We start from the raw sequence: 23087 nt of genomic DNA, 5'->3' as shown, positions 1-23087 counted from the left end.
CCAGTTTTCTCTCATAATTCATCTTCTCTCTTATTTTAGTCATCCTTTGCAGGTTTTTAAAAATTTTCCAATCCTCTGGTCTCCCACCAATCTTGGCAACATTGTATGCCTTCGTTTTCAATTTGATACTATCCTTTACTTCCTTAGTTAGCCACGGATGATGCTAAAATCTTTCTTTCTCACTGGAATATATTTTTGTTGCGACATGGTGCCGGGTTGCGCGATGGCAACCAGGACCACATCATGGCACACCACGGAGGGATGACCTGGAGGTCGGACAAAAGAAGATAATGTTGGCGCGGGTCATGGCCGCACTTCCCCTTTAACTACTGCCCCACGAGCGGAGGTCGGCCCGGCTCATGACCCGCAAGGCTGGCGCTCACTTTGTCTGCGGCAGCCTCGTTGGCAGCAACTGAATTTCTGCTGCGGGGCGGTAAGGGGCCGCAGCAAGGCGCTAAGGGATCGCAGCGCATGGCAATGACGTCATCGTTGGCAGCACAGCGACCTGGGGTGCTACCGGTGGGGATGTGGCGCTATCGGGTAGCGCCTCAGCAACGCTTCACTGAATTACTTGGGAGGCGCTTTTCTTGCCCTCCCTCCCCGGGCGATAAGCCCTTTGTGCCCCGATAGCGCCCCCCCCCGAGGCGCTAACGGCCGGCGCAAAGGAGCCGAATTTGCCCACTGTCTCCCAACTAATTACTGACCCGTGTCACAAGGGTACCTCCAATTCCATGCACTCTCATTGATGCGAATAATCTCTTGTGCGGAACATAAGAACATAAACATAAGAAATGGGAGCGGGAGTCGCCCACTTGGCCCGTCGAGCCTGTCCGCCCTTGGTCCTCTCTCCATCCACTCCTTTTGCCCAGCGCGGGGATCAAGATGAGGATAAATATCTTCAGTCAGAGGGTCATAGAGTCATAACAGCACAGAAAGAGGCCATTCAGCCCATCGAGTCCGTGCCGGCTCTCTGTGGAGCAATTCAGTCAGTCCCATTCCCCCGCTCTATCCCCATAGCCCTGCAAGTTTATTTCCCTCAATTGCCTATTCAGTCTCCCCTTAAAAACATTCAGTGTCTCCGCTTCCACCACTTCCGTTGGCAGTGAAATCCAGGTTTTCACCACTCGCTGCATAAAAAAAGTGTTTCCTCACATCCCCCCTGTATCTCTTGCCCAAAACCTTAAATCTGTGTCCCCATGTTCTTGCACCATCCTTTCCCCATCTAGCCTATCCATAAGAACATAAGAAATAGGAGCAGGAGTAGGCCATTCGGCCCTTCGAGCCTGCTCCGCCATTCAATGAGATCATGGCTGATCTTCTGCCTCAACTCCATTCACCGGCCCTATCGCCATATCCCTTGATGCCCTTACTAGTCAGAAACCTATCGACTTCTGTTTTGAATATATCCAATGACTGAGCCTCCACAGCCCTCTGGGGTAGAGAATTCCAAATATTCACCACCCTGTGTGAAGAAATTTCTTCTCATCTCAGTCCTGAATGGCCTACCCTTTATCCTGAGGCTGTGGCCCCTAGTTCTAGACTCCCCAGCCAAGGGATGCATTCTCCCAGCATCCACCCTATCAAGCCCTGTAATAATTTTGTATTCTTCAATGAGATCCCCTCTCGTTCTTCTGAATTCAAGAGAATACAGGCCTAGTTTACTCAATCTCTTCTCATACGACAGTCCCGCCATCCCAGCAATCAATCTCGTGAACCTTCGTTGCACTCCCTCTATGGCAAGTATATCCTTCCTTAGGTAAGGAGACCAAAATTGTACACAGTACTCCAGGTGTGGTCTCACCAAGGCCCTATATAATTGGAGTAAGACTTCTTTACTCCTGCACTCAAATCTTCCAGTAATGAAGGCCAGCATACCATTTGCCTTCCTAATGGCTTGCTACACCTGCACATTCACTTTCAGTGACTCATGTACAAGGACACCCAGGTCCCTTTGAGCATCTGCATTCTCCAATCTTTCACCATTTAGGAAATACTCTGCTTTTCTGCTTTTTCTACCAAAGTGGATAACTTCACATTTATCCACATTATATTCCATCTGCCATGTTCTCGCCCACCCACTGAGCCTGTCGAGTTCCCCTTGAAACCTCTTCACATCCTCTTCACAACTGACACTGCCACCTAGCTTTGTATCATCAGCAAATTTGGAAATGTTATATTTAGTCCCCTCATCCAAATCATTGATATAGATTGTGAATAGCTGGGGCCCAAGCACCGATCCTCGCGGTACCCCACTAGTCACAGCCTGCCATCCTGAAAAAGACCCGTTTATCCCTACTCTTTGTTTTCTGTCTGTTAACCAATTCTCAATCCATGCTAGTATATTACCCCCAATTCCATGTGCCCTAATTTTGTTCACCAACCTCTTGTGTGGGACCTTATCGAAGGCCTTCTGAAAATCCAAATACACCACATCTACCAGTTCCCCTTCGTCTACTCCACTAGTTACATCCTCAAAGAACTCCAATAGGTTTGTTAAACAGGATTTCCCTTTCCTAAATCCATGTTGACTCTGCCCAATCTTACTATTAGTTTCTAAGTGCCCAGTTATTGCATCCTTTATAATAGATTCCAGCATTTTCCCAACTAACAGGTCTGTAGTTCCCCGTTTTCTCTCTCCCTCCTTTCTTACATAGCGGGGTTACATTTGCTATCCTCCAATCTGCAGGATCCTTTCCAGGATCCTAAGGATTTTGGAAGATGACAACCAATGCATCCACTATCCCAATGGCCACCTCTTTCAAAACCCTAACATGTAGGTCATCCGGTCCTTGGGATTTATCGAATTTTAGTCTCATTAATTTTGCTAGTACTGTTTTTTTTATGATTAATAATTTCTTTAAGTTCCTCATTCTAGACACACCCTTGGTTTTCTCGTATTTCTGGGTGGTTTTTTGCGTCTTCCTCCGTGAAGACAGAGACAAAGTATTTATTTAATTTCTCAGCCATTTCCTCATTCCCCATTATAAATTCTCTTGTCTCTGACTGTAAAGGACCTACAATTCAGAGCAGCTGAAGGAAGTTAATTCGGGAATCCCGTCATAATCTTGTACACCTCTATCAAATCACCCCGCAATCGCCTTTGCTCTAATGAACACAAATCCAGCTTCTCCAACCTGTTCCTGTAGCTAAGATTCCCCATCCCCAGAACCATTCTGGTAAATCTCCTCCGCACCCTCTCAAGTGCCTTCACATCCTTCCTAAAGTGTGGTGACCAGAACTGGACCCAATACTCCAGTTGTGGTCTAACCAACGCTTTATAAAGGTTCAGCATAACTTCTCTACTTTTGTACTCAATACCTCTATTTATGAAGCCCAAGATCCCATATGCTTTGTTAACCACTCTCTCAGTATGTCCTGCCACCTTCAGGGACCTATGCACATTAATTCCCAGGTTCCTCTGTCCCTGCACACTCTTTAAAACTGTGCCATTAAGTGTATATTGCCTCTCCCTGTTCCTTCTGCCAAAATGCATCACCTCACACGTCTCTGTATTAAATTCCATCTGCCACTTGTCTGCCCATTCTGCTGGCCTTTCTATGTCTTGTTGCAGTCGATTGATATCATCACTGTTTGCCACACCCCTAAGTTTGGTGTCATCGGCAAATTTAGAAATTCTACTCTGTATTCTAATATCCAGGTCATTATATATATCAAAAAAAGCAGTGGCCCCAGCACTGACCCTTGGGGAACACCACTGTCTACCATCCTCCAGTCTGAAAAACAGCCATTTACCACAACTCGCTGTTTTCTGTCCTTAAGCCAATTCCTTATCCAAGCTGCCATTGTTTACTACATTTCTGAGTTTTGTGTCACCTGCAAACTTTGAAATGATGCCCTGTGTACCCAAGTGCAGATCATTAATATATATCAGAAAGAGCAGTGGTCCTAATACCGACCCCTGGGGAACACCACTGCACACTTCCCTCCAGTCTGAAAAACAACCGTTCACCATACTCTCTGCTTTCTGTCCCTTAGCCTATTCTGTATCCACACTGTTACTGTCCCTTTAATCCCATGGACTTTAAGTTTGCTTGCAAGTTTATTATGTGGTATTTTGCAAAATGTCTTTTGAAACATCAACCACACTGTCCTCATGAACCTGTTCAGTTACTTCATCAATTAACTCAATCAAGTTAGTCAAACATGATGTGTGCTGACTGTCAGTTATTAACACATAATTTTCTAAGGGCCATTCGTCATGGATTATTGTCTCAAAGTTTTCCCACCACCGACGTTAGGGTAACTGGCCTGTAGTTACCGGGTTTATCCCTCTCCCCTTTTTTGAACAGGGCTGTAACATTTGAAATCCTAGTCCTCTGGCACCACTCCCATATCTGAGGAGGATTGGAAGAGTGGCCAGAGCCTCTGCAATGTCCACCCTTACTTCCCTCAATAACCTAGGATGCTCCCCATCCCGACCGGGGGATTTTCAAGAACATCCTCGTTATCTATTATTATCCTGTCCAATATTGTTACTGCCTCCTCCTTTACTGTTACATTGGCAGCATCCTCCTCTAGTGAAGACAGATGCAAAGTCCTCATTTAGTGCCTCAGACACACCCTCTGCCTCCACAAGAAGATCTTTTTTTAGTCCCTAATTGGCTCCACCCTTCCTTTGACTACCCTTTTACTATTTATATGTTTATAAAAGATGTTTGGGTTCCCTTTTATGTTAGCCGCTAATCTGTTCTCATACTCTCTCTTTGCCCCTCTTAGTCCCTTTTTTAGACCTCCTCTGTACTTTCTATATTCAGCTTGGTTCTCTACTGTATTATGAACCTTACATTTGTGATAAACCTCCTTTTTCTGTCTCAATTTAATCCCTATATCTTTAGTCATCGAAGGAGCTCTAGCTTTGGATGCCCTTCCTTTCCCCCTCATGGGAATGTGTCTACTCTGTACCCGAACCATCTCCTCTTTGAAGGATTGCTGATTTACTGTTTTACCCGGCAATCTTTGATTCCAATCCACCTGAGCCAGATCCCTTTTCAACTCACTGAAATTAGCCCTCCTCTAGTTGAATAATTTAATATTTTATTTATCCTTGGCTTTTTCCATAAATATTCTAAACCTGATGATATTATGATCACTGTTCCCCAAATGCTCCCTCACTGAAACATGTTCCGCTTGCCCTCATTCATTCCTCAGAACCAGATCCAGCTTTGCTTCTTCCCTTGTTGGGCTGGAAACACACTGATCAAGAAAACTCTCTTGTACATATTTCAGGAATTCCTCCCCCTCTTTGCCCTTTACACTGTGATAAATATAAGATAGTCACTAATTAATCCAATAAGCAATTCAGGAGTCACTTCTTTACCCAGAGACTGGTTAGGATGTGGAACTTGCTACCACAGGGAGTGGTTGAGGCGAATTGCATAGATGCATTTTAAGGGGAAGCTGGACAAACACATAAGGGGGGGAAAAGAATAGAAGGATATGCAGATTGGGTTAGATAGAGTAGGGTGGAAAGAGGCTCAGGTGGAGCATGGACCTGTTGGGCCGAATGGCTGGTTTCTGTGCTGTAAATACTGTGTCATGTAATGTAAATTTACAAGTCCTTTAGGATGAAACCTTGTTTTGACCTCCTTTAGGTGAGCCTGTTAGATATCAACGTACCAATGGGTGAAGCCACTAAAGCTGCCTTTGAACAGATCTATGGAGCCGAGAACGTTTTGTTCCTTCCCTGCGATGTGACGTCTGAGAGTCAGTTGAAAGGTACAGACCCCAACTTTTATCTTAACAACATCTCCTGGCCCTGCTCACCCTCTGCCTGGCTTCTACAACACAATCCTCATTCTCCCCTCTAACCGATCGGCACAATGATTATCTGTTAATGGAGTGACTGGGAGACTGGTTGAAGGGAGTTGGAACTGTCGGATTTAGGGAATGAATTCCTGCATTACAATATAGAGAACAAAGAGTGTTGTATCGCACTCCCAGTGGCTCCGTGAGTAAATGTACAGCCTGGTGTGGGTCTGACCATCAGGAGCGCAGGATTCCAGCCCCAGTCTGTGCGCGGGCACCAGTCCATGCTCCACATCTGGTCTCCATGCTTCTGCTGTAGGGTCTCCGGCAATGCTGTCTCTAATTTTTATTTGTACTGGGTGGGCGACAAACTCATTTGAGTGCGACGTTTTTGTCCATGGGCAGTTGACAACAACAACAGCAACAGCAACAATGTCCTACCCAATAACAGCAGCAACAACAGAAAATTCAGATCTTTTCATTATTTTTGTTCATTGCGCAAATGAATTTACTAGAATTTTACCAGGGATGAGGGACTTCAGTTATCTGGAGAGATTAAAGAAGCTGGGATTGTTCTCCTAAGAGTAGAGAAGGTTAAGAGGCGATTTACAAGAGGTGTTCAAAGTTTTGAGGGGTTTTGATAGAGTAAATAAGGAGAAACTGTTTCCAGTGGCAGGAGGGTCGGTAACCAGAGATGAGGAGAACATTTTTTTACGCAGCAAGTTGTTGTGATCTGGAACGCGCTGCCTGAAAGGGCGGTGGAAACAGATTCAATAGTAACTTTCAAAAGGGAATTGGATAAATACTTGAAAAGGAAAAATTTGCAGGGCTGTGGGGGAAGAGCAGGGGGGAGTGGGACTAATTGGAGAGCTCAGGCATAATAGGCTGAATGACCTCCTTCTGTGCTGTATGATTCTATCTGATACCTTTTATCAAGCCGAAAGCCAGGTGCAAGTGCCCCATTAATTCTTTCCTTGATTATTGTTTCTAAAACTTTACCCACCACTGATGTTAAACTGACAGGTCTGTAGTTACTAGGATTGTCCTTACACCCTTTCTTGAACAATGGTGTCACATTTGCCACTTTCCAATCCTCAGACAACTCCCCCGCATCTAGGGAAGATTGGAAAATTATGGCAATCACTTCCGTTATCTCCTCCCCCAATTCCCTTGGCAATGTGGGATGCAAGCCATCTGGACCAGGCGACCTGTCCACTCTAAGCTTACCCAGCCTTTCTAGTACATCCTGTCTATCAATTTTCACCCCTTCCATTGTTTCTACCTTTTCCACTTCTATCGATATTTTGTCAGCATCCACCTCCTTAGTAAACACTGATACAAAGTACTCATTGAGTATTCTAGCCTTGCCCTGCCCCTCTAAGCATATATCACCTTCTTTGTCCCTAATGGGCCACATCCCACCTCTTATTATCCGCTTACTGTTTACATGCCGGTAGAAGATTTTTGGGTTCCCTTTTATGTTAACCGCCATTCTACTCTCATATTCTCTTTGCCAATCTTATTTTCATCTTCACATCCCCTCTCAACTTATTGTATTTGGTCTGGTTCTCCCTTGAAGAATTCACCTGACATGCATCATACACCCTCTTTTTTTTGTTTCATCATTTTCCCTATCTCCCTCGTCATCTAAGGAGCCCTTGCTTTGGTTCCCTTACCCTTCCCTCATGTTGGAATGTACCTAGCCTGTACTTGGAACATCTCCTCCTTAAAGATCATCCATTGTTCCGTTACAGTTTTTCCTGTCAGTCTTTGGTTCCATTTTACCCTGGCTAGATCCTTTTGCATCCCATTGAAGTTAGTCCTATTCCAGTTTAGAAGTTCCACTCTAGATCGTTCCTTGCTCCTCTCCATTGTTTATCTAAATCTTATGATATGATGATCACTCATACAAGTGTTCTCCCACAGACATCAATCTGTGTGAGGCTGAGCCGAGAGTGCGGACGGTTTATTTTACTGCGCGGCCCTGCACGCGAAGGTTAGAGGGAACATTGATAGCGAGGCCACGAGAGATGGCAAAGTCGAGGGAATGGCTGTGAATATGGGTTGGGGAGTTCACATGGAGGCAGAGATCAAGGGAGGCTGGGAGGGCAGTGAACTCAGAGGAGAGCATGTAGCGATTCGCGTATCTCTGGTAAACAGGATCGAGTGCAAACCAATATGGTGGGTATATTGGCCCAGAAATTTGGGTCGGGGGCTTCCCGCGGGTGCAAGCCCCCGACCTGCACTTACCTTGCGCGCCGGCCGTTGAGCTGTGGGCCCCCGTGGAATTCCGATCCGGGGCCTGCTCCAGCTGCCGGTGCGCAGTGCTTGCATATCCCAGGGGCGCAGTTAGTTCGATGCGTCCCCTGGGATCACGTGGGCCATGGGGAGCCAATCGGAGCAGGGAATGCTCCATTCATAAGTCTGACAGGAAGACCTGTCAAAACTTAGAAATCCTACGGGCCCCATAACATCACTAAATCTTCAAATAAATTTTAAAAAGAATCACATTTTTTAAATAAACTATAAATTACATAAAATAACTACTTTAAACAATAATTTAAATTTTTGAAAAAATAGTTTTATTTTCTAACGGGGCTAAAAATAAACTTCCCTTTCTTTAAAGTATTTAAAAATAATAAACCTGTGGGGAAAAAATGTTTTAATTTTAATTAATTCACCACTTACCTTGTAAAAAGCAGGCCTTACCCTCCCGGGAAAACCTGTTTTAAAAAAAATAACGAAGTTCGATGCGCATGCACAATCTCTCCCGCGCACGCGTTCAACCTCTGAACCCCTTCGTTCAGAGGGACAGAAGTGCCGGTTTCCTGCGCGTGCGCAGTGCATGCAGGAAACCGGCACTTCCATTGGGCCTATGGGTGAGTACCCCGTGCGTACTCGCCCGTGGAGACCCGAAGTTCTGGGCCATTGTGTTTAATCAGAGTTTAGGACGGAATATAACACACTAGTAATACAGCAAAACCATACAACCGTGACAAGCAGCTGGTACTGTTCCCGATCGGGCAGACGGCTGGTGTGTGTGAACAGTTTTCTGGCTTGCTTCCTCTCGTCTAGAACCTCTGAGCTGGTGAACATGGGATGACTCTCGAAAGAACGGTCAACCAGCCCAACTCCTGCTTGGCTCTCCCCTCCACCATCTGTGGACAAGCACTCAGGGCGTTACCTTTATTCTCTTTTTAGGAGTGCGCCTGAGGCCAAATTATTGACAGGACCATTTAACCCATAGAGGTTCCCCAAAACCTCAGGACCCAGTGGAGCGTTGAGTTCTTTGTCCCAATTATTGGATGAAAGCCCTCCCTCAAAGGCTGTCTCATGATCTTTTGCCAATTTATCTGTCTAGTTTTTACATTTTGAAGTTTCCTCCATTGGAATTCGTCCTATCTCTCTTTGTCCCCATCCTCCCTGGCACGATTGGTACTAGGCCTGGCCTTGTACCCTTTCAATCATGAGGCCCAAGCTGAAAGGATTTTTACTTGTCCGAGCCCCTTTCGGGTTATCCCAGATCAGGCGTGTTTCTCAGATGTTCACCTCCAACTAAAGGTTTGATGCGCTAAGTTGGAGACGTCCGAGATGGCGGACAAAATGGCGGCGCCCATGGCCCCGATCCCCACGCGGCTGGGGGAGTCCAAGATGGCGGACAAGATGGCTGCCCCCACGGTTCGCACGCGGCGCTGCTGGCGTTAGCGGTTTTACCTTTGCAGGTGCTGACATAGTGTCCTTTCTTCCCGCAGCCGGAGCAGGTAGCGTTTCTCGCCGGGCAGCGTGCTCTGGGGTGTTTTGCCTGGCCACAAAAATAACATTTCTGTGCCTTGGACATCGCAGCAGCAGTTGAAGGTGGCGGTCCCATGACCCAAGGTTGTGGCGTCCACGTTGCGGAGCGGTTAGGGGAGAAGGCGTCCATATTCCTGTGGGCCGCGTCGAGCGAGAGCGCGAGGGACACTGCCTTTCTCAGGTCCATTTCTCCCTTTTCCAACAGTCTCTGCCGGGAGTAGTCGGACCTTAGACCCGCAACAAAAGCATCTCGGATCAGTCCCTCCGTGTGTGCTGCGGCTGATGCTTCTTTGCAATCGCAGTCTCGGCCGAGTATCCGTAGTGCCCGTAGGAAGGCCTCCACCGATTCCCCAGGCTGCTGTCTGCGGGATCTTAAGAGGTGCCGGGCATAGACCGTATTTACCGGGCGTGCGTATTGCCCTTTTAGCAGACCGATAGCCGCCGCGTAGGTCGTCGCGTCCTGGATTATTGTATAAACTTGGTGGCTCACCTTTGAGGCCAGGATTTCCAACTTGTTTTCGTCCAGGGTCACAGTTGGGGCTTGCAGGTAGGCCTCGAAGCAACGCAGCCAATGCGCGAATTTGGTAGCCGAACCCGCTTCTTGGGGGTCTAGGTCCAGGCATGTTGGTCTGAGGGCTCGCAGCAGCTCCTGTTGCTCAGCGTTTGGTGCAGCAGCTCCTGTTGCTCAGCGTTTGGTGCAGCAGCCTGCTGTTCAGCAAATGTCGACATTTTGTTTTTGCTAATAAAATTGATGCGCTATCAATTACTCATAAAAGACCGAGAGTTAAGAGAGTAACTAAAGGCTTTTATTAGCAAAGAACAGAGCATGCCTCTCGTGGTTGACTGGGTTCCAAGAAGGCAGGGGGCTGCAGGTCAATCACCTTTATACCTGGGCCTGTGTGGGTGGAGCCAGCCGAGACATGTTGAGGCATGCATAGGTACAACAGTGTGTAACAACAACAACAACAACAGTGGTTTACCACAAGGTTGAGGTAGCCGAATCCTAAAGACGCTTAATTGGGTCTAAAGGTCTGGGCTATCTCTCCCTAAAAGAAAGGAACAACCCGAGAATGTTACCGTCCTCCAGATAGCGCTTTTAATAAGTTTAGCCAGACAGTAAAGTCCTGGATATTATGAGGTTCCGGAGATTTCCTTCAGAAATTGTAACACTTCACCAAAGAGTATACAAAGATTGGGTTCACGAGTTATTGATACAGAAAACTTATATGAGACAATTCTAAAAATATATAGAGATTTATTAAAAAAACCGACATGCAATTTACAGTTGGTGAATCAGTCAATCGCAACATTAACAGTTTTAAAAAGAGAAAAAATACAATCTTATTCTTAACTGAGAATCCTACTTATAAATCTTAACTTCGCTACAGTATTACCGTTCTTAAACTTGCCTATTACAGGATATCCATCAATTATCAGGGTCGCAGTTACCTTCAGTCCCCGAGGTACAAAAGAGTGAAGGACTACAGAGCCGCCCCTGTAGTCGAGAATCGCTTTGCCCGATTAAAGCGAGTCTGATTATCTCATTCAAGACTCCAAAGAATTGTGTATGTTTCAATGAGATCACCTTTCATTCTTCTAAACTCCAGAGAATAGGTCTAGTCTACTCAGTCTCTCCTCATAGGCCAATCCCCTCATCCCAGGAATCAGTCTGGTGAGCCTTCATTGTACTCCCTCTATGGCAAGTATATCCTTCCTTAGGTAAGGAGACCAAAACTGTACATAATACTCTAGGTGTGGTCTCACCAGGGCCCTATATAATTGCAGTAAGATGTCTTTACTCTTATACTCAATTCCTCTTGTAATAAAGGCCAACATACCATTTGCTTTCCTAATTGCTTGCTGTACCTGCATGGTAACTTTCAGTGATTCATGTACAAGGACACCCAGGTCCCTCTGAGCACCAACATTTCCCAATCTCTCACCATTTTAAAAAATACTCTGCTTTTCTATTTTTCCTACCAAAGTGGATAACTTCACGTTTCTCCACATTATATTCCATTTGCCATGTTCTTGCCCACTCACTTAGCCTGTCTTTCTCCTCTAGAAGCCTCCTTGCATCCACCTCACAACTTACATTCCCATCCAGCTTTGTATCATCAACATATTTGTATATATTACATTTGTTCCCCTCATCCAAATCATTGATGTAGATTGTGAATAGCTGAGGCCCAAGCACTGATCCTTGCAGTACTCCACTAGTTACAGCCTGCGAACCCGAAAATGTCCCGTTTATTCCTACTCTCTGTTTTCTGTCCGTTAACCAATCCTCAATCCATGCGAGTATATTACCCCCAATCCCATGAGCCCTAATTTTGTTTAATAACCTCTTCTGTGGTACCTTATCGAATGCCTTCTGAAAATCTAAATACACCACATCCACTGGTTCCCCCTTATCTATTCTGCTAGTTACAACCTCAAATAACTCTTAACAGATTCGTCAAACACAATTTCCCTTTAATAAATCCGTCCTGACTCTGCCCAAACCTATTATTTTCTAAATGTCCTGTTACCACGATCTTGATAATAGATTCTAACATTTTCCCTCTATTGACATCAGGCTAACTGGTCTGTAGTTCCCTGTTTTCTCTTTCCCTCCTTTCTTCTATAGTGGGGTTACATTTGCCACCTTCCAATCCATGGGAACCGTTCTAGAATCTATGGAATTTTGGAAAATGACAACCAATGCATCCACTATCTTTATAGCCACCTCTTTCAAAACCCTAGGATGCGGACCACCAGGTTCGGAAGATTTATTGGCTTTCAGTCCCATTAATTTCTCCAGTACTATTTTTTTGCTAATACTAATTTCTTTCAGTTCCTCATTCTCGCTAGAGCCTTGGTTCTCCATTATTCCTGGAAAGTTTTTTGCGTCTTTTTCCGTGAAGACAGACACAAACTTTTTGTCTAATTTCTCTGCCATTTCCTTATTCCCCATTATAATTTCTCCTGTCTCAGCCTGTAAGGGACCCACATTTACTTTCGCTAATGTTGTTCCTTTTTACATACCTATAGAAGCTTTTACAGTCTGTTTTTAAGTCTCTCGCTAGTTTACTCTCATATTCTATTTTCCCTTTCTTTATCAATTTCTTGGTCCTCCTTTGCTGAATTCTAAAATCCTCCCAATCCTCAGGCTTACTGCTCTTTTTAGCAACATTATAAGCCTCTTCCTTTGATCTAATACTACCTTTAACTTCCCTTGTTAACCACGGTTGGACCACATTTCCTGTGGGGTTTTTGTGCCTTAAAGGAATGTATATTTGTTGTAAATTTTGTTAATTCTTTAAATGATAGCCATTGCTTATCTACCATCATGCCTTTTAATGTAGTTTCCCAATCTACCTTGGCCATCTCGCCCCTCATACCTACGTAGTTTGCTTTGTTTAGATTTAAGACCCTAGTTTCAGATTGAACAAAATCACTTTCAAACTCAATATAGAATTCTATCATATTATGGTCACTCTTCCCTAAAGGCCTCTTTACTACAAGGTTATTCATTAACCCTTTCTCAATGCACAATACTAGATCTAAAATACCCTGTTCCCTAGTTGGTTCCTCAACATACTGATCTAGAAAACTATCTTGCATACATTCCATATGGTTATACTATGATTATTAGTAATAATGGAAGAAACATAGGTTGGGCCTTCATTGACCAAATTAAAGATACATTAACAAAGTCAAAACCCTAACTTACAAACAACAGATATAACAGGCAAGGCCATCCTGAGGGCCCCTGTGTGGAATGTTTATGCCTCATCTAATCTAACTAACTGAAGACATTTTGTCTCAAATTCTAATATGAGCTTTCAGGAAAGCGAAACTTAAACATTCCCCAGTAAAACATAACTTATATATTAACCCCTTACTTGTCTCGAGCAGAAACATACAATCATTTAAACACAGTATTATTCGCGTAGCCATATACATTTTTAGGCACCCCGGGTTTCTAACAAGTGAGCATGATGAATTGAGAAAGAGTTTGAAATCACTGAGGATGAGAAATCTTTTGGTGCAGAAGCTGCGAGAGCAAAGCAGTGAAGATATCTCATTGATAAATTTTTATGCTACTTGGGTGGCTGGTAGAGAACGGGAATTTTAAATGAGAGGTGAGAGGGGTGGAATAAGGTGAGATGGTCAAAGGGGGAGAAGGTGCCAGGGGAGATGGGGGACAAACCAAGGTGTGATTTGGTGCCGAGAGCCTGTCACACAATGGGCAGTTGGCCTCGTGCCGCCGGCTCACAGACCCACCAACCAAGAGCCGGTTAGGCACAGGGAAGCCACCCAGCACTGGTCCCCTCTCCCTGATCGGATCCTTTTCTTGGCCGGGGCGATTTTGCTCTGTTATTAAAGACCCCACTGTGAGCCTGAGGTGAGACACTTGCCGCAGAATACCCAGCCCCTGACCTGCTCTTGTTGCCACAGTATTTACGTGGCTGGTCCAGTTAAGTTTCTGGTTAATGGTGACCCCCAGGATGTTGTTGGTGGGGGATTCGGTGATGGTAATGCTGTTGAATGTCAAGGGGAGGTGGTTAGACTCTCGCTTGTTGGAGATGGTCATTGCCTGGCACTTCTGTGCCGTGAATGTTACCTGCCACTTATCAGCCCAAGCTTGAACATTGTCCAGGTCTTGTTGCATGTCGGCATGGACTGCTTCATTATCTGTGGAGTTGCGAATGGCGCTGAACACTGTGCAGTCATCAGTGAACATCCCCATTTGTACAGTTGTGGCCTCCATATTTAAGGAAGGATATACTTGCATTGGAGGCAGTTCAGAGAAGGTTCACGAGGTTGATTCCTGGGATGAAGGGGTTGACGAAAGGTTGAGCAGGTTGGGCCGATACTCATTGGAGTTTAGAAGAATGAGAGGTGATCTTATTGAAACATATAAGATTCTGAGGGGAATTTACAGGGTGGATGCTGAGAGGATGTTTCCCCTCGTGGGGTTATCTAGAACTAGGGGGCATAGTTTCAGAATAAGGGGTCGCCCATTTAAGACGGAGATGAGGAGGAATTTCTTCTCTCAGAGGGTCGTGAATCTTTGGAATTCTCTACCCCGGAGAGCTGTGGAGACGGAGTCACTGAATATATTCAAGGCGGAGATTGACAGACATTTGAACTACAAGGGAGTCGAGGGGTGTGGGGAGAGAGCGGGAAAGTGGTGTTGAGGCCAAGATTGGATCAGCCATGATCTCATTGAATGGTGGAGCAGGCTCGAGGTGCCAAGTGGCCGACTCCTGCTACTGTTTCTTATGTTCTTTCCTTACCCTCAATTGTTCCCTTTATTCATCCCTGGAGTCTCATTAGTGTTTAGTTTGGTCTTTCCTTTTAGTGGAATATATTTTTCCTGTACTTTGTTGAACACCATTTTAAATGTTTCCCATTGTTGTTCTACATCGTTGTTTGCCAATATTGTTGCCCATTTTATTTTCCCAAGTTCTATTCTCAGCCCCTCAAAATTAGCTTTTCTCCAATCTATTAACCTGGTTTTTATCATACTTATTTCCTTCTCTATTATCATTTTTTTTAAATTCGCTTATGGGATCTGGGCATTGCTGGCAAGGCCAGCATTTATTGCCCATCCCTAGTTGCCCTTGAGAAGGTGGTGATGAGCCACCTTCTTGAACCGCTGCAGTCCGTGTGGTGAAGGTGCTCCCACAGTGCTGTTAGGGAGGGAGTTCCAGGATTTTGACCCAGCGATGATGAAGGATCGGCCGATATATTTCTAAGTCAGGATGGTGTGTGACTTGGAGGGGAACTTGGAGGTGGTGGTGTTCTCATGCGCCTGCTGCCCTTGTCCTTCTAGGTGGAAGAGGTCGCGGGTTTGGGAGGTGCTGCCAAAGAAGCCTTGGTGAGTTGCTGCAGTGCATCTTGTAGATGGTACACACTGCAGCCACGGTACGCCGGTACAGCTTATAGAAAATATCAGGGCATAAGGGAGAATTTCTACCCAAAATTCAAAAAAATATGCCCGGAATTCAGAAATTTGATTGATGACCAAAAACTCCCATACCTACTAGGGGAAGAGAGAAATTGTGTAAACTTAGCGGCACACTATGTTACAGCTTGCCATAACAGAGGGACAACCACTAAATATAAGAAAAGAGTATATACAAATTATATGAATGTATATTTATACACTCAGGGATATATCTGTTTATACACTGCATGGATAGATCTGTATTTATGTGTTCAACCATGAATGTTTTTCGATGCTTTGGCAACATAAGATGTACCTTGTCATGCCAATAAAGCGATTTGAATTGAATTGAAATTGAATTGAATGTTTAAGGTGGTGGATGGGGTGCCAATCAAGCAGGCTGCTTTCTCCTGGATGGTGTCGAGCTTCTTGAGTGTTGTTGGAGCTGCATTCATCCAGGCAAGTGGAGAGTATTCCATCACACTCCTTACTTGTGCCTTGTAGATGGTGGAAAGACTTTGGGGAGTCAGGAGGTGAGACACTCGCTGCAGAATACCTAGCATCTGACCTGCTCTTGTTGCCACAGTATTTGTGGTTGGTCCAGTTAAGTTTCTGGTTAATGGTGACCCCCCAGGATGTTGATGGTGGGGGATTCAGCGATAATAATGCCATTGAATGTCAAGGGGAGGTGGTTAGACTCTCGCTTGTTGGAGATAGTCATTGCCTGGCACTTCTGTGGCACGAATGTTACCTGCCACTTATCAGCCCAAGCCTCAACATCATCCAGGTCTTGTTGCATGCAGGCATGGACTGCTTCATTATCTGAGGAGCTAAAGCGTATTATATTATGGTCATTAATGCCTATATGTTTCCCTACTTTTACTTCTCTTATCTGCTCTAGCTCATTCCCCATTACTCGATCCAATAGCGAATCCTCCCTTGTTGGGCTTTATACATATTGGGTTAGAAAGGAGTCCTGTGCACATTGTAGGAACTCCATTCCCTTGTCCCCTTTACCTACCTCTTCTGTCCAATTAATATCAGGGTAGTTGAAATCCCCCATGATTATTATTCTGTTTTTTACTCATTTCTCTAATTTGTCTGCATATTTAGTCCTCCACCTCCCTTCCACTATTAGGTGGTCTGAAGACTGTACATATTAGTGTGATTGATCCTTTATCTTTTATCTCTATCCATATGGATTCTATTTTTGTCTTGCTGATATCTACATCCCTTTTTTCTACTGCCATTATGTTATCCCTAATAAGTACAGCTACTCCACCTCCCCTTTTTCCTTCTCTATCTTTTCTAAATGTGTTATACCCTGCAATGTTTAATTCCCAGTCCTGATTCTTCTGTAGCCATGTCTCAGTAACCCCTGCAATATCTGGTTGCTCCCAATGCATGATTGCCTCCAGCTCCCCTGTTTTATTACATTTTATGTTTTTAAATTTTATTTTATTTCTATGTGCATTGTTGTACAGACAGTTTAACTCATTTTTAATAGGATTTCCTCTCACTTTATGTTAACCATCTTTTTAGACTCCTGGGCCTAGAAATTCAGCATAGCCACTTTTGGGGCGGTAAAGTCAGGCGGTCGCTAAAGTTAGCGCCCGCCGGAAAGTGCAGGTCAGTTCGCCGAAATTCAGTAGATTTGGCCAAGAGTTTGGGCGAGCGCTGAAACTGGCGTTGCACTCCTATCTTTAGGCGCTAAGCCGGCGGTGCGGACTGATAACGCCGAGGCCGGGCGCAGCGCAGGTGCGGTCATGTTTTGATTGACAGCAGACACCCTGACGCCGGCCAGCTCTTAAAGGGGGAAGGGTCGACTTGGTCTGCAGCCACGCCCTGGATAGTGGAGCCCTGCAGCTAGGCCTGAACACTGCTGGTGGACCCAAATAGCGCCTGAAGCCATGGAGAAGGCCCGTGAACGAGCGCAGCGCTTCTCCCAGCATGCTTTGAGGGTGCTGGTTAGGGGGTTGGAAAGGTACAAAGAGATCTTGTGCCCGGACAGTGGCAAGAAGGCTCCCAGGAGGCAGTACAGGAGAGCCTGGAGGAAAATCGCCCACAGGGTGTCAGTCAACAGCGATGTCCCCAAGACTGGTGACCAATGCCGCACGAAGTACAACGACCTCACTCGGATGGTCAAGGTGAGTACCCTTTCCAGTGTCCTCCTCATCCTTGCATGTGCACCTCACATTATGGGCAAAGGGACCTCAAAGGCCTAATGGCCAGCCCTCCTCCCGCAGCTATGGCACTGGCATGATCCTCAATAGCACTTTCTGCACTTAACACACTGGCCAAGCTATTCGACCATGGGAGGCAGTGCACACAACAACAGGCCACCACACTGGCCAAGCTATTCCACCATGGGAGGCAGTGCACACAACAACAGGCCACCACAATGTACTTAGAGGCCGTCCTTTCTCTTGCAGGCCAAGATGGCCCGGAATTTGAAGAGCCAGAATGTCACTGGGGGAGGCCGTGCCCAGTTCCAGGAGCTCAGTGAGCTGGAGGAGAGCGTGGCTCGACTCATGCGTGGCCGGGTGACTGGCCCTGTTGCCATTGGAGATGCCGACCCTGTGCTGCGACCCAATGGTAAGGACATGACCGTTTGGACCTCTCTCGTTCCCCTAGTGCATCAGATCTACATCCTTTGCCACTGTCCGACCAATGCGCTGAATGCCACCACTCATGCCTCCCTCGCTGACGCCCTGTCCTCACTCTAAAGCTACTCTTGTGCCTTCCTGCTTTCAGCTGGTGAGGAGGAGGTCCTTGAAGCTGAGAGTGCCAGTCCCTCGGAAGAGGAGGACGATGAGGACCAACAGGAAGGCGGCACATCGGGCGAAGCCTCATCTGCGCCAGGGGATGGCAATGGAGGGGAGACATCTTGCCTGGAGGAGAGCCAGGGGGAAGTGCTGCAGGGGGGTGTAGTTCCTGGGCCCAGTGGCGTCCAGGCACGTGGGAAGGGTCGGGCAGAACGGCGGCCTTCTCCCCAGAGGGGGCAAGTGTTGCAGGGGAGGCCAGTTCCTGGGCCCAGTGGCGTCCAGGCACGTGGGAAGGGTCAGGCAGAACGGCGGCCTTCTCCCCAGAGGGGGCAAGTGTTGCAGGGGAGGCCAGTTCCTGGGCCCAGTGGCGTCCAGGCACGTGGGAAGGGTTGGGCAGAACGGCGGCCTTCTCCCCAGAGGGAGAGTCCGGCCTCCAGTCCGGAGACGGTCCTCGCCCAGGAGGTGCGCCTCCTAGATGAAATGTCCGCGGATTCTGAGCGCCGCCACAAGGAGTTCATGGGGGTTGTGGGACAGTTGCCTCAGGCCATTGAGTCCCTGGCTCATAGTGTGGCCGCTTTCGGGGACTCACAGGCCAGGGGTGTCGAACAACTCGCGGCAGCACAGGCCAGGGGTGTCAAACAACTCGCGGCAGCACAGGACAGGGGTGTCCAGCAATTCGCGGCAGCACAGGACAGGGGTGTCCAGCAACTCGCGGCAGCACAGGACAGGGGTGTCCAGCAACTCGCGGCAGCGCAGGACGCGAGTCGCGAGTTCATGAGTGGTGCCGTGCAGACACTCACTGATCTGATGCGGGCACAGACCAGGGCAGTTCGGGCACTCACTTCTGCCACACTCGCTGTGTCGTGGAAGCATCGCCAGGGCACCCGCCGCCCTGCTGCAGCACAGCGGTCTGGCCTCCACCAGATTGCTGCGCTTGCTGCACTGCCAGCCCGGCCGAGTGCCAGTGTCTCTGGTGACCAGCGAGCGCCTGGCATCAGCCAGCTTGCCCCCATTGCTGCAGCCGCCACTGCAACTCCCCCAGCCAAGGTGCGACGAGCTGCTGCAGAGACTGATGCTGCCCAGCCACAGCTGCAGCAGTCAGCAGCCGGCCCCTCCAGGGCCGGTCCTCGTCTAGGCCGACCCCCAAGGGCATCTGCCGTCACGCATTCTGCCCCTCAGGAGCCTTCCCCCAGCCTTGCAACACCCACAGGGCCCAGGTTGAGGTGGAGCAACAGGTCGGGCAGGGGCCGCACAAGGCTGCACAAGGACTCGCCCTCTCGGCACACCCAGTAGAGTGTGTTGGCAACGGTTTTTTTTATATGGGGGTGTTTGTGTTGTGGGGGGGGCTTATTTTGGTAAGGCCGAGGATGAAGGCCAATTGGATGGGCAAGTTTTGTTATTCCTCCCCAGGTTGTGGGAGTGAGATATTTTTGTGACTGTTTTTTGGGGGTCTTGTCTGTTTTTCTGTTTCATGTGGGAAGGGCCCTGAGTTTGTTAAATAAAGCTTTTTATTTATTCAGCTTGTTCAGGTGTCATGTTTCCAGTGGTTGTTGCGTTAAGCGGCTGAGGGCTTGCGGAGCAGCTGCATTCAGGTGCGTTCATTGCCACAAGCCATTCCCTGACAGGGGGCCTAGAAATGTCGTTCAATAAGCCGCCGGTGGACGGCCCTTGGACCTTGTGGCTCCCTCCTGGGCTGGTACTCCTCCTCCTCCTCCTCCTCCTCCTCATGGTCCTCCTGCTCATCCTCCTGAGGTGGTGGTCCAACGCGAGGTGGCAGTGCCTGAGTCCTGCGGATAGCCAGGTTGTGCAGCATGCAGCAAATGACGACGAACTGGGAGACTCTATCCGGCGAATACTGTAGAGATCCGCCGGAGCGATCCAGGCAGCGGAACCGTTGCTTGAGGACGCCAATCGTTTGCTCTATGATGTTCCTTGTGGCTTGATGGCTTTCGTTGTATGCCTCCTCCGCAGGGGTCCTGGGCGCGCGGAGAGGGGTCATGAGCCATGTACACAAAGGGTAGCCCTTGTCCCCAATAAGCCATCCCCTTGGTGGAGGCTGTGCCTCGAACATGTCAGCCACAGTAGTCTGGCGCAGGATAAATGCATCGTGGCTGCTTCCTGGAAAGCGGGCATTGACAGCTAGGATGCGCTGCCTGTGGTCACACACCAGCTGTACATTGAGGGAATGGTAGCCCTTCCGGTTGCGGTAATTCTCGGCATTGTCGATAGGTGCCCGCATAGCCACATGCATGCAGTCAATGGCGCCCTGCACCATGGGGAAGTCCGCGATCCTGCCAAATCCGACTGCACGCTGCTCCTGCCTCTCTAGGGTCATGGGGAAGGAGATGAATTGGTGTCTCCTCGCGAAAAGGGCATCGGTGACCTGCCGCATGCAGCGATGCGCGGCGAACTGGGAGATGTTCGCTATGTCCCCAGCAGCGGCTTGGAAGGAGCCGCTTGCATAAAAGTTCAGAGCCACCGTGACCTTCACTTCCACCGAGAGAGACGTCCTGCACATCAGCTGTGGACGCAGATCTCTGTGAAGCAGCTGGCAGATCTCTGCAACCACCTCCCTTCTGAAGCGCAGCCTCTTAACACAATGCGCGGCAGTCATGGTGAGATAGGACACCTGCTGCCGGTATTCCCTGAGTGGGTAAGGCCTACGTTGCCGACGCCTGATGGCCCCTCTGCGTCTAGGCATGGCTGGCCCTCTCACACAGCATCTGCGAGCCCTTCGCACATAATGCTGGAACTGAGGGTTGGAACCCCATACAGCCCCCATAATAAACTTGCAAACAGTTAAATCACAATGATTCAAATTTCCAAGCTCTGGCCAGAAGCCAAAAATACCTCTCCTATGTTGTCCCAAATCAGTAAGCTCTGTTCCTTGGTCTCTGTCCAGAAATCCAAAGCACTGAAGTCATTGCAGCAAAATGGCTGGGCTTTATAGGTCAGTGTAAGTGCCCTTTAATTAGCGCTCCCCGAGGCCCACAGGGCCTCTGTTGCGTTCCACTTCACAGTTCTTAACAGCGCCACGCCCACATTGGCCGGGCGCCACTGAATTTCCGGTTTGGGGCGCACAAACAGCGTTGCACGACGAAATGGCGTCATAAGCTGCGCGCGCAGCTGAGCGGGCGCAAACACTTTGCGCCGGCGCTAAATGTCAACTGAAGTTGGTCGTAGGCGCAGGTCGTTCTGCGCCCAGGCGCTAAGTGCCTAGCGCTGCAAATCTACCCCTCTTATGGCGTTAGCGGCTGGCGAACGCAACTGAATTTCTAGGCCCTGTTCTATAACTCTCTCTGCTCCCTTGCCGTCAGCGTCCTCCCTTACTTTATTCTTTCCTAAGCTCTCTTTTCCTGCTTTGTTTATAGTTAGGCTGTTTACGTTTCTTGTAGGTCCTTCCCCCCCATCTTACTAGTTTAAAGCCTTTGCCACTTCCCTATTTATCCTTTCCGCTAGGACACGGGTCCCGGTTCAGGTGGAACCCATCCCATCGGTGCAGCTCCTTCCTGTTCCAGTACTGGTGCCAGTGTCCCAAGAAAAGGATCCCCTCTTTCCCACACCAGCCCTTTAGCAATGTATTAATTCTCCTAATCTATCTGTTTCTGTGCCAATTTACACGTGGCTCGGGCAATAATCCAGAGATTATTACCCTCGAGGTCCTGCTTTTTAATTTAGATCCGAACTCCTGATACTCTTTCAGCAGGACCTCCTCCCTGTTCCTACCTATGTCGTTTGTTCCAACATGGACCACGACAACTGGATTTACCCCCTCCCTTTCCAACTTCCTCTCCAGCTGCCGTGAGATATCCCTTACCCTGGCACCGGTTAGACAACACACCCTTCGGGATTCTCGTTCTTGGGTGTTCGCTGCTAATTGCACAGTGTTCAGTTCCTTTCGCAACTCCTCAGATAATGAAGCAGTCCATGTCCCCATGCAACAAGACCTGGATGACATTCAAGCTTGGGTTGATAAGTGGCAAGTAACATTCGCGCCACACGAGTGCCAGACAATGATTATCTCCAAAAAGAGAGAGTCTAACCGCTGCCTCTTGACATTCATCGGATTACATAGAATATACGGCACAGAAACAGTCCATTCGGCCCAACCAGTCCATGCCGGCGCTTATGCTCCACTCGAGCTTCCTCCCGTCTTTCCTCATCTAACTCTATCAGCATAACCCTCTATTCCCTTCCCCTTCATATGCTTATCTAGCCTCCTTTTAATGTATCTGTACTATTTGCCTCAACTACTCCCTGTGGTAGCGAGTTCCACATTCTCACCACTCTCTCGGTAAGGAAGTTTGCATTACCATCAATGAAATCCCCACCATCAGCATTCTGGGCATCACCATTGGCTAGAAACTTAACTGGACCAGCAACATAAATACTGTGGCTACAAGAGCAGATCAGAGGCTGGGTATTCTGCAGTGAGTATCTCATCTCCTGACTCCCCAAAGACCTTCCACCATCTACAAGGCACAAGTTAGGAGTGTGATGTAATATTCGCCACTTGCCTGGATGAGTGAATTCCAAGACCACTGAAGAAGCTCGACACCATTCAGGACCAACTAGCTCGTTTAATTGGCACCCCATCCACCACCTTAAACATTCACTCCCTCCACCACCGGCGCAACATGGCTGCATGATGCACTATCTACCAAACCCGTGGACTCTACCACCTAGAAGGACAAGGGCAGCAGGCACATGGGAACACCATCACCTCCAAGTCACACACCAGCCTGACTTGCAAATATATCACTGAGGGAACAGAGGACTTGGGGATTGGTGCTCCTGGTGTAGGGTCTCAGAGTCTCTGCTCCTGG

At 47.8% G+C, this 23087-nt stretch overlaps 1 protein-coding gene across 1 annotated transcript in view; it reads left to right on the top strand.

Annotated features, from left to right (window-relative positions):
• The window catches only part of LOC147114404 (15-hydroxyprostaglandin dehydrogenase [NAD(+)]-like), a 78130-nt gene that overhangs the window by 9529 nt on the left and 45514 nt on the right, over positions 1–23087 (top strand). Inside the window, exon 2 of the mRNA XM_085996080.1 lies at positions 5613–5736. Coding sequence (XP_085852206.1) covers positions 5613–5736 — 124 coding nt within the window. The remainder of the gene's footprint in view (positions 1–5612; positions 5737–23087) is intronic.

Source organism: Somniosus microcephalus, chromosome 8 (genome assembly GCF_052327205.1).
Source record: "Somniosus microcephalus isolate GS21.2 chromosome 8, FLI_Smic_1.0, whole genome shotgun sequence".
Lineage (NCBI taxonomy): Eukaryota > Metazoa > Chordata > Chondrichthyes > Squaliformes > Somniosidae > Somniosus > Somniosus microcephalus.
This window is presented reverse-complemented; position numbering and strand designations above follow the sequence as displayed.